General features: G+C 41.7%; 2 protein-coding genes across 4 annotated transcripts; both read left to right on the top strand.

Moving 5' to 3' along the window:
- Positions 1-1,742: 1,742 nt before the first annotated feature.
- Positions 1,743-6,056, top strand: LOC112891015. Of its 2 annotated transcripts, none has more exons than XM_025957908.1 (5): positions 1,743-1,934; positions 2,060-2,884; positions 4,501-4,617; positions 4,721-5,211; positions 5,453-6,056. In XM_025957908.1, exons 2-5 carry the CDS (start codon positions 2,087-2,089, stop codon positions 5,874-5,876), a joined length of 1,830 nt encoding a protein of 609 aa, XP_025813693.1. In that variant the 5' UTR covers positions 1,743-1,934; positions 2,060-2,086; the 3' UTR covers positions 5,877-6,056. The 2 variants fall into 2 exon arrangements, with proteins under 2 accessions (XP_025813693.1, XP_025813694.1); XM_025957909.1 differs by having other exon boundaries at positions 2,023-2,884.
- Positions 6,057-12,981: 6,925 nt separating this feature from the next.
- On the top strand, positions 12,982-17,292 carry LOC112891016. 2 transcript variants are annotated; one of them, XM_025957911.1, is made up of 5 exons: positions 12,982-13,151; positions 13,287-14,102; positions 15,719-15,835; positions 15,939-16,429; positions 16,671-17,292. In XM_025957911.1, the coding sequence occupies exons 2-5, from the start codon at positions 13,305-13,307 to the stop codon at positions 17,092-17,094; spliced, it is 1,830 nt and encodes a 609-aa protein (XP_025813696.1). In that variant the 5' UTR covers positions 12,982-13,151; positions 13,287-13,304; the 3' UTR covers positions 17,095-17,292. The 2 variants fall into 2 exon arrangements, with proteins under 2 accessions (XP_025813696.1, XP_025813695.1); XM_025957910.1 differs by having other exon boundaries at positions 13,278-14,102.
- The last annotated feature ends 405 nt before the right edge of the window (positions 17,293-17,697 follow it).

Genomic DNA, 17,697 nt, shown 5'->3' with positions numbered 1-17,697 from the left:
TTTTTTTATTTAACCATATTCTAACTAAATAAAAGTTATTATGACTAGTTTGAAACATATACTATACTATTTTGCAAGCTAAAAATCTTTACTTAAACATACGTTCCGTTCCTCTTTGGCAATAGCTTTTCAAGAGTAAATAATAAAGATTTCACGTATTTTATGTATGTTTGTCTAGTACTTTATTTATAGATGATGTTAGTTGTTGTATAGCTAGCACATAAAATATCTATCAATACGATATTTTGCTCTACTATATGATTTCAATGATGTGAAGTGTTGCAGGACATGTTTTCTAATATTTAAGTAGAATAAGATTTTTTAGTTGGAACAATTTATTATAATCGTAGCAAATATGCCTGTGCGTTGCTACGGGTGATACCGTGAAGCATTTATAACCATATCGCGATATAATTAAATTTCGCATCACAACATCTTGTTCAAAATCTTTTCAAATAAATTTTGACCTCTAGCATTCTTAACACTTTTATACATGCCACCCACCCTCCTTTCCTAAAAAAATCCCCCCGCCATTCTTCACGATGCTGGTTGTCGCGACCTTGACTTTAGCAACAACGAGGGTGCCCCCCATATTAGCATGCGTCTTTGTCCCAACACTCTGATCTGATAACCTGCTAATTTACACCTGCTGACTTGCTGAGCATTCACGGTCCACCCCTATCCCTAAGTAGTGTTAATATAAAAGCTCAAGACTCACGAGCTATTTATATTTGACTTGCTAAAAGCTCAATTCAAACTAAGCTATATTTGGAATCAAGCCAAGCTTGAACCTAACCTGAAGCTCAAGCTCAATTCAAGCTAAGGTATATTTGGAATCAAGTCAAACTTGAACCTAACTTGGAGCTCGCGAGCTCCAATGATCCGAGATTGAGATATTCGATGAAGCTCGAGTATTTCAGTTTTACGTCGCATGTGCATGCACCCTGCCACCTCTATTAATTAAATTTCCAACAATCAAAAATTAAAATAATATAGCTGGAGTCTAGAACCATGCATTAGCTAGCGAGCTACTATATTGCACAAGCTAAAAATATATACAAAATAATACTCGCTCTGTTGATAGTTGTATTTCATATTGGTACAATGACAAAAAGAAAAACCGTACATATCATCTCATTAATCATGACTCCTCGTTTTCGATGTTATCATATACATACAATAATCTTTCTTCCAAGAGAAATCACTCTGCACGGGAATCGAATGTGCATCCATACAATTCCCAAGATATCAACTAAAATGGAATTATAAAATAGAATGATTTATTTTTGGAAATAGGAATATCAAAAGAAAATAGAGGGAGTAAAGCTAAATGTCCAAATATGTTTCTCTTTCTATTTATTTATCGAATTAAATACGTCTTTTATGTCAATCTCAATGCATAGTTTCGTTGCACTCTATGAACTTGTAACCAAATCAGATAAATATAGGGGATGAAACTTTTCTCACTTCCATAAAATTCTCCCTTCTTTATTCTCGTAATGATCCTACCATATTGGTAAATTTACTAATATGATATAATATTAATATGAATACTAATAAAATTTCTACTGAGACTAATCTTATACGTGCGTTTCCTTATCTGTAATCAATATTTCTGCAGTGAAGCGATTCTGTTACGGTCTCCATAAGAGTTAAACATCAAATGCTCAGATCAACCTCGGCTCGGGATCCTCCAGCTTTAGGTGGCAGGCTCGCTCGAGCTCGGCTGATTGACAGCCCTCCAGCTCAGGGCTCAGCCGCTCCCCGCTCAGGGCCTCAGGTTCATCTCCTCCCTCTGTTTCTGAAACCTTTCCCTTCTCTCGGACTCTCTCCTCCCTTGCTCTTCCTTCCCTGGCGGCGACGGCTGGGCGAGCGGCGGCGCCATTTGTCCTGTCTTCGCCCAGCCCTTTGCCGGCGACGAGCGCATCCTCCAGGTATGCCCGCCCCTTCTTTTTCCTTCTGCTGTGCGAGACGGAGCACCCCAAACCCTAACAAAACTATTTGTATTCGATCTGAATCCAGTTACAATATACCTACTAACTTCGATTTCGTTTGAAAGAATTATCGGGTGTACGTGTGTACACCCATGTCCTATGCTGGGTCCGCCCCTGCGTCCACCCCTGGGTTGATTAAGACCTCGAAGTTTAAGAAGCGGAAGGTCAAGGCCAACCGCGAGAAGGCAGCGGCCGCCGCTGCAACTGTTGACCAAGTCGCCTCGGTGGGCGCAGGCACTGCTGGTGGCGATGCATCTGCATCGGCGGTCTTACCGCAGCCATCCCATGTTGCTGAGGCATCACCTGTGGCGCAAATGCCAGAGTCAGCCACTATTGCTGAGGCATCAACTGTGACACAGACGCCTAAGCCAGCCACTGATGCTGAAGGATCTGGACCTGCACCAAAGCCAGCCACTGCTGAAGCATCAGCTTCAGCGGCAAGGCCAAAGCCAAAACCAGCTGATGCTGATGCTGCGACTGCACCTGCCGCAAGCCAGGGCAAGGGCGTGGGTGCTGATAATGGAGGTGGTGATGGCAGGATGAAAAGCAGAAAAGAGAGGGCTAGGAATGGCAAGGGGAAGGAGGTTGAGGAGGATGCAGGAAGGAACAGAAAAGGGAAGAAAGCTGTGGGCAAGAAGGAAGAAAGGGGTGACAATAAGGGTGCAGGGTTTATATTCATGTGCAATGCAAAGACTAAGCAGGAGTGCTACCAGAACCGCTTGTTCGGGCTACCCAGTGGGAAGATTGGAATGGTCAAGAAGATCAGACCAGGAGCAAAGCTGTTCCTGTATGATTTTGATTTGAAGCTTCTGTATGGTGTGTACAAGGCAGCATCAAATGGTGGGCTGAACCTTGTCCAAGAAGCATTTAATGGGAAGTTCCCTGCACAGGTAATTTGGGTTTTCTATTTCGTAGATTTGTTTGCAGCGGATGTAGTCAGGTGATCTGTTTCATTTTGATCAGTCTATGATAGTTCAGAAGGATGCATGAGAATAGGGTTCGCCCGTGGTTTCAGTATGCTAAGAATAGTGGACATGAGTACATACGGTGTTCTGCTTGGTCATACTAGCTATGGCATTTATGGATTATAGATGTTGGTAAATTTAGTTCTCAATTTGTGCTGTTAAGCTTTAGGAAATAGTAGTAGTGAGAGGTGTGCGCCCTTATTAGAATGTGCGCCCTTATTAGAAAAACAAGTGTTCTTTTAGATGTAATAGATGAATTTTTGTATCCGTTACAAATAGTTTGTCACTATGCACTATAGAGAATTCTTGTGTGCTTTATGTTGTTGACAGGGGTTAACTATGGTTCAGGCTGGCCATTATCAAATAAAACTTTATCCTACAAATCTGATAGCAATATATGGCTGTACAGAAAAAATTCCCTGCCTTTTAACTTAGTATCCCTCGTAATCACTCTATGCTGTCTGATTGTTGAATTGAGAACTGAGCAAAGTCTATTATTTCTTTGCTGTTTCCAACTGGTGAGTTTCTGTATCTTCTATGCTGGACTGTTCTGCATTGGATCGATACGCTCTTTAGTTAGTAGTTTTTAGAGATGTTCTGGGCTATTCTTTTTTTGTTTACTTCATATCCAAGGTCATGGTAGTCTCTCTCTCCCTCCCTCCCTCCCTCTCTTTACCATATATTAGGCAATCTTGGCAACTTTTGGAACTTTTGGATTACTAAACCTAAGCTGAGCAAGCCCACTTCATTCTTCATTGGGTTTGTATTAACTACTTGGCAATGACAACTTCACCATGAACTTAATTACTTTTGATTATGTGATGTTCGTCATAGCTCAGCTCATCCCTTATAGTATTGGGAGGCATAAGAGATACTCTTTAGTGTTAATAATTGTACCGGAGCTCAGATGATTGGAGAATAACAAAGCGCGAAGCGGTTGGAATTGGAGAAGATGAGAGGATTTCGGTGGTGGTCGCACCACAGACACAGAAAACTCGTTGGCTAGCTTGTCTTGGCAAGTCAAAGCAACGAGGCAAAGGCTGCAGATGCACCTGTGTTTGGTCAATGGGTATTAGGGGGAATTCAAAAATGCATAAAACTTGCAATTGCTAGATTGCAAGGAGTTGAGGTGTTAGTGAGTTTCTGAAAACACGCCCAACTTAGGGTTTTTTTTCTTTTTTGCAATTTTCCGATTTGTATTGGTATATTTAGTTGACTTCATGAACATGACCCTATAAACCTTTTGGATTTTGGATGCTTTGTAGCGGCATCTCCAAATTTTCCCTTTCAGAGTTTCCGTGGTCAAACACTAATCCACGAGAACGATGTTGCCTCCGCTTTGGCATAGTTTTAGCTTTTGTGAAAAGCCAAGTTATAGGGTTTCTCAGTTAAATTCAAACTTTTGCTTCCCCATAAGTTGACGAATAACCTTAGCGCTTGGCCTGATCAAGTATTATAAACCTTAGAAGAACATGCTATAGTAGGTGGTGTTGAATATTCGTCATTCTTGTATTATAAACTATGTTATATGTGTAATGCAGGTTAAGTTTAAGATTGAAAAAGATTGCCTGCCTCTCCCTGAGAGTAGTATCAAGCAAGCTATTAAGGAAAATTACAGTGCAAGGAGCAAGTTTGACCCAGAGCTCACTTCGAGACAAGTGAGTGTCTTGGAATCGTGCTACAAATTTTATTACTGTTCAGGAATTTTCGTATATAAATTTTATTATATTCTTAATACTATGGATATGTGATACTATGCAGGTCCATAGGCTACTTGTGCTGTTTAAGCCTGTCAATGTACCTCAGTCTGCTCCAAAAAATCACCGTGAAGAAAGGCGCCACTATGAAGAACGGAGGCAGCCATATCATTATGAAGAAAGGCGGCCTTCATTGCCTATCGAAGCAGTGCGTCAACCACGGTTTGATGAGGAAAGGCGTCCTGCGGTTATACATGTTCCTCTTGAGGATCCATACAGGGCACCACGCTTCGCTCCACTTCCTGTTGAGCCTCAGCTTGGCCATTCTTTGGCTAGTGGTCAGGGTGATCACCACAGATATTATCAATCAGAACTTGCACCTGAGCCTCGACACATTCCTCTTGCTCTAGAGCCTCGCCATGTTCCGCTATCCTTAGAGCATCACCATGTGCCTTCTATGCCAGAGCTTCGACATGTCCCAGCTGCATATTATCACAATTTGGCTCCATCCAGTGATTCATACTATCGGTCTCTACATAATCTGGTGCCTGAGCGGTAAGTTATGAACATTTTGGTTCTCATATAGTTACAGTTTACATGCACCATATTGTTCTCAGTTTTTGTCAATTTATGATCCATATTATATGATTTGTGTACTGTCATTGCATTGGTCGTAAATGCTAATTCAAAGAATTTAGTAACATGGTGTTATGGTTTTCACAACACCTTGCATCTGTCTACTAGAAGTCTAGAAACATATGATATGCTCTGGCTAATTGAAATTCTTAAATTTCAGATATGCTGACAGGACTGTGGCTGACATAACCACCAGGGATCCAATCATTCCTAGGGATCACACAAGACTGCCAGGTGAGATATCTGCTCGGGCAGACCGCTTGGAGGATCTCTACCGGACAGGGGGGATTGCTGCCCGTGGTGCACATGTGGAGGAGCTGTATCCTCCAGGGGAGATTGCTGCTCGTGCTGACCGGGTGGGGATCAGCACTCGAGCTGATCGTTTGGAGGACCTCTACCGTTCTGACAGACTTGTTACCCGTGCTGTGGACCCCCTGCCTCGTTCAACCTATCATACAGCTGCTTACGGGACTCACCCTGCTTATGCTGAAACAAGCACAAGGCCTGTCTCTGCAAGGGTCAATGGACCCGGTGTCCCGGTTTCATCACTCTATTCCTTCTCTGGTGCTCCAGAGTACCGGTGATGAGTGATCAGAACTCATCGCTTTTGTTGATGTTCTCACCTTTTCTGTAAGAAGTTAGGATGTCTGTCGCTATAACTGCAACTGTTGTTTACATTAGGTTCAGTTCTATATTTCCTTAAACATCCATCTCTGGATGAACGGCATTCGGTATCCAGTTTATGTTGCATATCCTTTTTTTTTTGAAAGATTTATGTTGCATATCCTCTTGCCATGCTTGATGCTCATTTTATCCTGCTGATGGAATGATGCCCATATTGGTATTATGGGCCGTGTACCCCCTGCAGCTTTACTAGATTCTGGCAGGGGGATTTATGCAGGTTCCTTTCTGAGGATTTGAGCTTGTTTCGTAACATATATATGAATCGAAAGTTGTTCTGGTCAAGGAGACCATCTCTGGCGATTGGCATTTGTGATCACGAGTTCTGACGATTCGCATTTGTAGTCATGAGTTCATAATGGCTGTCGATTTTACTGGGCAATGGTAGGCTTTTCACTACGCCTAACATAAAATGGTTGTGCCTTCTGGTATTGGCCTTCGATTCCAGAGGGTTTCCTCCGATCCCTTTTTGTTTTCACAGATGAAGAAAAGGTGTTTCCGATTCAGAGGAAATGCCCAAGACGGTATCCTAAACCGGTTAAGGATGCAGTTGACTTTGGGGCGACACTGGGCCGCCAGATGGACCATTGATGTAGGCATGTAGCCAAGCCACCAGGGAAAGAATACAAGATTGGTGGTGCGACGCCATAACGCAGCATACGAAGGAGGAAAGACGACATGCAGCAGCCGTCCTTAAGTGCACGGCATGGAACTATGGAAGGAGAGGAACAGGAGAGTTTTTGAAGGGAAAGTTGCCGAGCCAAGAGTTGTCCTACAGCTAATCAAGGAGGCAATGCAGCTGCGGTTCAGGGCCTGTGGTGCCCCCGTTGTATCCTAGTTGTTATGTTAGTTACTATGTTAATTTTTATTCGAGTAACGAGTCTCTCCATCTTTTATGTAATCAAAACCCTGTAAGACACTCGCATTCTCCTCTAACTTAAATGACATGGTAGTGCTCCTACCTTAGTTTTCAAAAAAAAAAACAGGGAAAGAAACAGTTTGCGCTGTGGTCATGGAGCACTATGTGTGTAAGAAGAATCCACGTCTTCCTCCAATCCACCCGATGCAATTTCCTTTCTGGCAACTGCAGATGGCCGACGAATTTCACATTCGCACATCTAGACGGCACATGTTCAATTTTCACGGCAAATTGCCAATAAGGCGTCTAATTGTAAACCTGACCACATGCAGCCGCAACAGATGAAAATAGTCAGATCGCAGACACTCTTTTCTTCACTTGATTTGCCTGCAATATTTATTAATTGCGCCACTGCTGACCAACGGGGAGGACAAGCGCGCGAGGCGATGACGAGCAAGCATTCCGTACGGGTCCAGAACGGATGCCTTGGAGATTCCGGTTTTGCAGGTTGGCAAGGCGCTTCTACAACAATCTACTACTACACCGCTTCCACTAGCCCATACACACACAGTTCCTGAACCTAATTGTCCAACGTTTCTTTAAAATTCCCTGTTCCGTTTCGTCCTCCATAGCTGCCAAAAAAGCTTATTACAGGTAAGTAGTACAGAACACCGAGTGGGACTATTTCCCAGCCTCCCAGCCCTGTGATGATCGCTACAATTATTTGCTGGGCGAGTACAAAAGTTGACCGGACATGTACAGTACTGAATCCGTAAGCTAGTAAAGTCAACCGAAGCTATAGCTCTATTTATTAGTTTCAGGATGGAGTCAATAGCGACACTGAGACAAGAAAGTGTTGTTACCCAAGGAGAAAAGGAAAAATGCTTTCGTGCTTACTAGATTTGCGTTTTTTAAGAATAAATTAGGTGTACATACGATGGTGAGAAAACCTAATGTCCAAAGTTTAGCCCACCTGATGAATAGAATTGTGTTTTCACTTACATACATAAAAGAATGCATTTTCATATGTAGCCATGCAGTTGCACGCGAGTTTTTACTGGTCCGATAAAAGAATGTGGAAAGAGCATAAAAACCATGAAGTTTTTAAAAATTATAAAAATACCTGTTTTACTATCCTCTTAGTTCAATTTGGTTGCAGATGACATCTAACTATTGGGGTTCGAATGTGACTAGGGTCACCAAATTGAGCATGTGGTGTTTTCCATTACTTTTTAACAGGAATGATACACTTTTTCCTTGTTTATGAGAACATGTAAACCATGCCTTGTCAGTCATTTAGTTTTCCTTTTCTTTTCTGGGTACAGCTAAACCATGGTATATAAATTTTTCACATTCTCTATTTCTTGCTGAGAATATGTTAAACCCCTACCATGCCATGTCAGTTTTTAGTGTATAGTGGGTTGGTGCACCTCATGGTCTTGACCATTTTCCTGGAAGAGTTCCCAAGTAAGAATAGGGTTGATGCACCCTACTGATGCTTTGCTCTGAAACCTAAGCTTTTGTACTTCATATTCTAACTAACAATATGTTCTGCATTGGCCTCTGCTGTGTGATACCTGTATGTAGTTATGCAAATGATGCCCATAGTTGCCCCTTCTTATCAGACTAAAACACTTCTATTTTTGCACTACATGACCGATACTTGTATATTCTTGTGGCAGAATGAGGATGGCGAGCTGTGGGATCCTACATCTGTTCTAACAGCCGGATTGATGTCATTCTATGGCAATACCAAGCCATTGGATAAGTCATGGCATGTAATGGGTCTTGGCTATAATCCACGCATCAGCCCTGAGGCAATCCGAAGTGCTGCAGTGATACACTTCGATGGGAACATGAAGCCCTGGCTCGATGTCGCTTTGAACCAATACAAGGCCCTGTGGACAAAGTATGTCGACACTGAGATGGAATTCCTAACCCTATGCAACTTTGGTCTATGAAGGGATTCAATAGATTCTCTATTTCTCTGAGAATAAGGATGCCACTGACACACATTATTTTTTGGGAGGCAAAAGAGCTTTGACAACACAGACAAGTGGTACCTATATTATCTCTAGCAAAGTTGCTCCGGTAGGGAAGTTCCTATGATCCTATCTTTGTGCTGGGCGACAATGTTCTTGTAGATTCCGTAGCTTATTTGTGATAGTATATGTCTTTCCAGCTAAAATGTACTGGATTATTGTGGCATAGAGAGTGAGTAATCCATTGGGAGGAAATTGTAGATGGATATTCCTGTATTATCAAATAACGAGCATATCTGCAATTGTATTTATAAGAAAAACAAAAGGTTACTTGGTTCAGGTAGGCATTTTATTTTCCTTTTCCTCCTTTTTTGTATGCACTAACCACTTAGTATGTTCTTTACTACTCCCCCGACTCCGCCAAGATTTTTTAATTGTAGTCCAGAACACATGGTATTTTAAACAGTTCATCTACACACGACAGTGAATGGATGTCTAAAATTGATGTGATTTTAAACAGTTCATCTACGCATGACAAGTGAACGCTTGCCTATTCATTATCTATGCTTTCCTGAACGAAACTTTTCTTTTTTAAGATCCAGAAGGTTTGATTATTTGTCATTAATAGCTTTTTTAGTAAATTGCACCCACCTATAATAAATTGTATGTGTCACTAATAGCTTCTTTAGTAAATTGCACCCACCTATAATAAATTGTATGGTTGTATCACTTTGATCAAAAAATAGCAAAACGTGCAAAAGGATGGTCACTAATTGCTTCTTTATTATACCTATGGGCCTAGCATCAAAGTATGCCCTTAGGCTAATCACAATGGGGGGTTTGATATCCCTATTTCCAAGAATGCCATATCAGCTTGGGGGATGAATGAAACACTATGCCTCAATGGAGAGTTTCATTTCACTGTTTCCAAAGCTAACCAGTGTAATTAAATGCTAATTGATCTAATGTGGCATGTATCCCCCATGAAACAACGATAATCACAGTGGTCGTTTCATGCCATTTCCAACGTCTTGGAAACAAGTTAGCAGAGTATCGTGTGGGGATGAAACTGGTTCCTTCTCTTCCCTCATTAAATTAGTGCCACATCATCAAAAATGCTGATGTGTTATGGTAATTAATGCCATGAAACTCGCTATGAAACCCCCCATTGTGATTATCCTTATTGTCTGTGATACAATGATCAAGGTATGCCTTTTATTTCATAGCTTATTTCTATCTTGGTCTTCTTGCTCCATATCAGTGAGTTCAACCATCATGGATTTTTATGCCATCCAACTCCTTTTTATCTTGAACACTGTTCACCTACCAGATCTCGCCATCACGTGTCATCGTGTTAACTAGTTTCATCGCTGTCCAACTTGAAAAGTATCAAAAGATTTTACAACCGATACCCCTACCTTAGAATTCATGTGTCCATTAAAGCGCTAGTAGTTGTAGAAACGGGTAAGACTTTCGTACAATTAGTATCATCTAATCTTTTCTGAACGAGTGTTCTTCATCACCAATTGCTAGCGCCATGCTTGTCCCAACGTGTGTTACCATCACATTACCGGTCTACGCAATGGAGCATGTAATCTTATAGAATTTGATGAAATTCTTGTAACCATCATATGAGAAAAAAACCCATTCACTATTAATAAGTGTTCCTTCACAAGTTTTAAGATCTAACCGAAAGAACATGAATTTGGACATGGATCAGTTTAGGGAAAGAATGAGTAATACAATGACACATGGAGACTCAATTGGGAATCGGATTCTCCCAACTTAGCAACTTTAACAGTCTTATCTATTCTATTGGTTTCATCCCGACTGTCCAATCCCGATCAGGGAAAAAATGGAGAAATTTTCTTCTTTTATATATCCCATCGCTTCCAGCTTGCCGTTGAAAGTTCCAATCCGCTCTCCTGATGACAAATGTTGTCCTTCTAGGTATGTCGCTGCAATCCCCTCCTCCTCGTTGTAGGTTCCATTTCAATCCGCCTCAAAATTTTCTATCCGATCCGATATGTTAGATCGTAGAAATAAAATTTAGGTTTAGTTTAGATCATATGATTCATTCTCCCCAAATTTTCTCTCGGATATGGTTGAATCATAGAATTGTTTCCTCTAAATCTCTTGTTTAGGAGTACGATTGCTTCCCCCCAATCCTTTTTCTCGAGTCTGATAGAATCGTAGTTTGTTTCTTCTGAAATTTTTGTTTTACCCCTACGATAAATTATCCCATGCGCCCTATTCTCGGAGATAATCTTTCAATTTTGGTGGACCCGAGTATGTTGTTGTGGTAATATTTCTTATTTCTTTCCCAACGTTGCACCGAGCAGCGGCCATGGTGAAGAAGTCCAACGGCGTTGCCAAGGCCACCGCAGCCTCTGCCGGCGTGGCGGCCGGACCATCCAAGGCGAATCCGTCCACCCAGTAGCGGATCTAGACTTTAAAAACTGAATGTACATGATCTCAAAATTTTTTTACTTAACTATATTCTAAATAAAAGTTATTATGGCTAGTTTGAAATATATACTATTTTACAAGCTAAAAATCATTACTTAAACATACCTTCCATTTTTCTTTGGCAATAGCTACTCAAGAATAAATAATAAAAATTTCATGTACCTTATGTATGTTCGTGTAGTAGTTTATTTATAGATGATTGTTACATAGCTAGCACATAAAATATCTATCAATGTGATAATTAGCTTTAATATATGGTTGTTGAATGATTTGAAGCTCTACTATATGGTTTGAATGATTTAAAGTGTTGCAGGACATGTTTTCTAATACTCAGGTAGAATAAGTTTATTTAGTAGGAAAATTTTGTTATAATCCTAGCAAATATGACCGTGCGTTGCTACGGGTGATACTATAAAGCATTATAATTTTATCACTTTAAATATTATCACCATATAACTATATTTCAGATGACAACACCTCATTCAAAATCCTTTCAAATAAAGTTTTAACCTCTAGCACTTCTCAATACTTTCATACATGCCATCCACCTCCTTCCTCAAAAAATCTTCCTTCAATTCTTCACGATGCTAGCTGTCGCCACCTTAACTTTAGCAACGATAAGGGTGCTAGGTTCACCCTTATCCCTAAATAGGGTTAACACTCTGGTCCGATGACCTGCTGATTTACACCTGCTGGCCTACTGAGCATTCACGGTTCACCCCTATCCCTAAATAGGGTTAACAGAAAAGCTCAAGACTTATGAGTTATTTATATTTAATTTGACTTGCTAAAAGCTCAATTCAAGCTAAACTATACTTGGAATCAAACCAAGCTTGGACCTAACCTGGAGCTCGCGAGCTCCAACGATCCGAAATTAAGGTATTCGATAAAGCTCGAGTATTTCAGTTTTGTGTGGCATGTGCATGCACCCTGCTACCTCTATTAATTAAATTTCCAACCGTTGAAAGTTAAAATAATATAGCTGGAAGCTAGAGCCATACATTAGCTAGCGAGCTATTGTGTTGCACAGGCTAAAATATGTAGGAAATAATATTCGCTCTATTGATAGTTCTATTTCATCTAGGTGCAATGACCAAAAGAAAAAACTTACGTATCATCTCATTAATCACGACTCCTTATTTTTGATGTTATTATATATATATACTATTTTTTTAAGAGAAGTCACTCTGCACGAGAATCGACGGCTATCCATACTGATACTGTTCCTAGGATATCAACTAAAATGGGACTATAAAATAGAATGATTTAATTTTGGAAATAAGACTATAAAAAATAGAGGAAGTAAAGCTAAATGTCCAAATATGCCTCTCTTTTCATTTATATATCAAATTAAATGTGTCTTTTGTGCCTATTTCAGTCCAAATATGAACTTGGAAACCAAACCGGATGAGTGTTGTGGGATGAAACTTTATGAAACTCTCCATTCTTTCTTCTCGTAATGATTCTGCCATGTTAGTAAATTTGCTGATGTAGCGTAACATTTAATATCTATAAAATTTCTACCATGCATTTTCTCATCTATAATTACTGCTGCCGTGAAATCGTTCTGTTATGATCTTCATAGGAGTTAAACATCTCAGTGCCAGATCAACCTCGGCTCGGATCCTCCAGCTTTAGGTGGCAGGCTCGCTCGAGCTCGGCTCACTGACGGCCCTCCCGCTCAGGCTCAGCCGCTCCCCGCTCAGGGCCTCAGGTTCATCTCCTCCCTCTGTTTCTGAAACCTTTCCCTTCTCTCGGACTCTCTCCTCCCTTGCTCTTCCTCCCCTGGCGGCGACGACTGGGCGAGCGGCGGCGCCATTTGTCCTGACTTTGCCCAGCCCTTTGCCGGAGACGAGCGCATCCTCCAGGTATGCCCGCCCCTTCTCTTTCCTTCTGCTATGCGAGACGGAGCACCCCAAACCCTAACAAAACTATTTGTATTCGGATCTGAATCCAGTTACAATATACCTAGTAACTTCGATTTCGTTTGAAAGAATTATCAGGTGTACGTGTGTACACCCATGTCCTATGCTGGGTCCGCCCCTGCGTCCACCCCTGGGTCGATTAAGACCCCGAAGTTTAAGAAGCGGAAGGTCAAGGCCAACCGCGAGAAGGCAGCGACCGCCGCTGCAACTGTTGACCAAGTCGCCTCGGTGGGCGCAGGCACTGCTGGTGGCGATGCATCTGCATCGGCGGTCTTACCACAGCCATCCCATGTTGCTGAGGCGTCACCTGTGGCGCAAATGCCAGAGTCAGCCACTATTGCTGAGGCATCAACTGTGACACAGACGCCTAAGCCAGCCACTGATGCTGAAGGATCTGGACCTGCACCAAAGCCAGCCACTGCTGAAGCATCAGCTTCAGCGGCAAGGCCAAAGCCAAAACCAGCTGATGCTGATGCTGCGACTGCACCTGCCGCAAGCAAGGGCAAGGGCGTGGGTGCTGATAATAGAGGTGGTGATGGCAGGATGAAAAGCAGAAAAGAGAGGGCTAGGAATGGCAAGGGGAAGGAGGTTGAGGAGGATGGAGGAAGGAACAGAAAAGGGAAGAAAGCTGTGGGCAAGAAGGAAGAAAGGGGTGACAATAAGGGTGCAGGGTTTATATTCATGTGCAATGCAAAGACTAAGCAGGAGTGCTACCAGAACCGCTTGTTCGGGCTACCCAGTGGGAAGATTGGAATGGTCAAGAAGATCAGACCAGGGGCAAAGCTGTTCCTGTATGATTTTGATTTGAAGCTTCTGTATGGTGTGTACAAGGCAGCATCAAATGGTGGGCTGAACCTTGTCCAAGAAGCATTTAATGGGAAGTTCCCTGCACAGGTAATTTGGGTTTTCTATTTCGTAGATTTGTTTGCAGCGGATGTAGTCAGGTGATCTGTTTCATTTTGATCAGTCTATGATAGTTCAGAAGGATGCATGAGAATAGGGTTCGCCCGTGGTTTCAGTATGCTAAGAATAGTGGACATGAGTACATACGGTGTTCTGCTTGGTCATACTAGCTATGGCATTTATGGATTATAGATGTTGGTAAATTTAGTTCTCAATTTGTGCTGTTAAGCTTTAGGAAATAGTAGTAGTGAGAGGTGTGCGCCCTTATTAGAATGTGCGCCCTTATTAGAAAAACAAGTGTTCTTTTAGATGTAATAGATGAATTTTTGTATCCGTTACAAATAGTTTGTCACTATGCACTATAGAGAATTCTTGTGTGCTTTATGTTGTTGACAGGGGTTAACTATGGTTCAGGCTGGCCATTATCAAATAAAACTTTATCCTACAAATCTGATAGCAATATATGGCTGTACAGAAAAAATTCCCTGCCTTTTAACTTAGTATCCCTTGTAATCACTCTATGCTGTCTGATTGTTGAATTGAGAACTGAGCAAAGTCTATTATTTCTTTGCTGTTTCCAACTGGTGAGTTTCTGTATCTTCTATGCTGGACTGTTCTGCATTGGATCGATACGCTCTTTAGTTAGTAGTTTTTAGAGATGTTCTGGGCTATTCTTTTTTTGTTTACTTCATATCCAAGGTCATGGTAGTCTCTCTCTCCCTCCCTCCCTCCCTCTCTTTACCATATATTAGGCAATCTTGGCAACTTTTGGAACTTTTGGATTACTAAACCCAAGCTGAGCAAGCCCACTTCATTCTTCATTGGGTTTGTATTAACTACTTGGCAATGACAACTTCACCATGAACTTAATTACTTTTGATTATGTGATGTTCGTCATAGCTCAGCTCATCCCTTATAGTATTGGGAGGCATAAGAGATACTCTTTAGTGTTAATAATTGTACCGGAGCTCAGATGATTGGAGAATAACAAAGCGCGAAGCGGTTGGAATTGGAGAAGATGAGAGGATTTCGGTGGTGGTCGCACCACAGACACAGAAAACTCGTTGGCTAGCTTGTCTTGGCAAGTCAAAGCAACGAGGCAAAGGCTGCAGATGCACCTGTGTTTGGTCAATGGGTATTAGGGGGAATTCAAAAATGCATAAAACTTGCAATTGCTAGATTGCAAGGAGTTGAGGTGTTAGTGAGTTTCTGAAAACACGCCCAACTTAGGGTTTTTTTTCTTTTTTGCAATTTTCCGATTTGTATTGGTATATTTAGTTGACTTCATGAACATGACCCTATAAACCTTTTGGATTTTGGATGCTTTGTAGCGGCATCTCCAAATTTTCCCTTTCAGAGTTTCCGTGGTCAAACACTAATCCACGAGAACGATGTTGCCTCCGCTTTGGCATAGTTTTAGCTTTTGTGAAAAGCCAAGTTATAGGGTTTCTCAGTTAAATTCAAACTTTTGCTTCCCCATAAGTTGACGAATAACCTTAGCGCTTGGCCTGATCAAGTATTATAAACCTTAGAAGAACATGCTATAGTAGGTGGTGTTGAATATTCGTCATTCTTGTATTATAAACTATGTTATATGTGTAATGCAGGTTAAGTTTAAGATTGAAAAAGATTGCCTGCCTCTCCCTGAGAGTAGTATCAAGCAAGCTATTAAGGAAAATTACAGTGCAAGGAGCAAGTTTGACCCAGAGCTCACTTCGAGACAAGTGAGTGTCTTGGAATCGTGCTACAAATTTTATTACTGTTCAGGAATTTTCGTATATAAATTTTATTATATTCTTAATACTATGGATATGTGATACTATGCAGGTCCATAGGCTACTTGTGCTGTTTAAGCCTGTCAATGTACCTCAGTCTGCTCCAAAAAATCACCGTGAAGAAAGGCGCCACTATGAAGAACGGAGGCAGCCATATCATTATGAAGAAAGGCGGCCTTCATTGCCTATCGAAGCAGTGCGTCAACCACGGTTTGATGAGGAAAGGCGTCCTGCGGTTATACATGTTCCTCTTGAGGATCCATACAGGGCACCACGCTTCGCTCCACTTCCTGTTGAGCCTCAGCTTGGCCATTCTTTGGCTAGTGGTCAGGGTGATCACCACAGATATTATCAATCAGAACTTGCACCTGAGCCTCGACACATTCCTCTTGCTCTAGAGCCTCGCCATGTTCCGCTATCCTTAGAGCATCACCATGTGCCTTCTATGCCAGAGCTTCGACATGTCCCAGCTGCATATTATCACAATTTGGCTCCATCCAGTGATTCATACTATCGGTCTCTACATAATCTGGTGCCTGAGCGGTAAGTTATGAACATTTTGGTTCTCATATAGTTACAGTTTACATGCACCATATTGTTCTCAGTTTTTGTCAATTTATGATCCATATTATATGATTTGTGTACTGTCATTGCATTGGTCGTAAATGCTAATTCAAAGAATTTAGTTACATGGTGTTATGGTTTTCACAACACCTTGCATCTGTCTACTAGAAGTCTAGAAACATATGATATGCTCTGGCTAATTGAAATTCTTAAATTTCAGATATGCTGACAGGACTGTGGCTGACATAACCACCAGGGATCCAATCATTCCTAGGGATCACACAAGACTGCCAGGTGAGATATCTGCTCGGGCAGACCGCTTGGAGGATCTCTACCGGACAGGGGGGATTGCTGCCCGTGGTGCACATGTGGAGGAGCTGTATCCTCCAGGGGAGATTGCTGCTCGTGCTGACCGGGTGGGGATCAGCACTCGAGCTGATCGTTTGGAGGACCTCTACCGTTCTGACAGACTTGTTACCCGTGCTGTGGACCCCCTGCCTCGTTCAACCTATCATACAGCTGCTTACGGGACTCACCCTGCTTATGCTGAAACAAGCACAAGGCCTGTCTCTGCAAGGGTCAATGGACCCGGTGTCCCGGTTTCATCACTCTATTCCTTCTCTGGTGCTCCAGAGTACCGGTGATGAGTGATCAGAACTCGTCGCTTTTGTTGATGTTCTCACCTTTTCTGTAAGAAGTTAGGATGTCTGTCGCTATAACTGCAACTGTTGTTTACATTAGGTTCAGTTCTATATTTCCTTAAACATCCATCTCTGGATGAACGGCATTCGGTATCCATTTTATATTGCATATCCTTTTTTTTTTGAAAGATTTATGTTGCATATCCCCTTGCCATGCTTGATGCCCATATCGGTATTATGGGCCGTGTACCCCCTGCAGCTTTACTAGATTCTGGCAGGGGGATTTATGCAGGTTCCTTTCTGAGGATTTAAGCTTGTTTCGTAATATATATATATGTACATCGAATGTTGTTCTGTATTCGGAATGTGAAAATCCCTCTTTGGTCCTAGAATATACAAGGAAAATGCTGCTCAAGGGACCATCTCTGACGATTTGCATTTGTGATCATGAGTTCTGACGATTTGCATTTGTGGCATCATAGCCGTCAATTTTACTGTGTAATGGTAGGCTGGTAGTCTACTGCCGGTTAGAAATTTTTCTTTTTCGAAAACCAGCTGCCAGTTCAGAATGCCGAGTGGTTATATGTTCAGAACAGTTTGCTTGAG

The sequence above is a fragment of the Panicum hallii genome, chromosome 4 (assembly GCF_002211085.1).
Source record: "Panicum hallii strain FIL2 chromosome 4, PHallii_v3.1, whole genome shotgun sequence".
NCBI lineage: Eukaryota > Viridiplantae > Streptophyta > Magnoliopsida > Poales > Poaceae > Panicum > Panicum hallii.
Note: the sequence above shows the minus strand (reverse complement) of the source record. Positions and strands in the feature narration are given on the sequence as shown.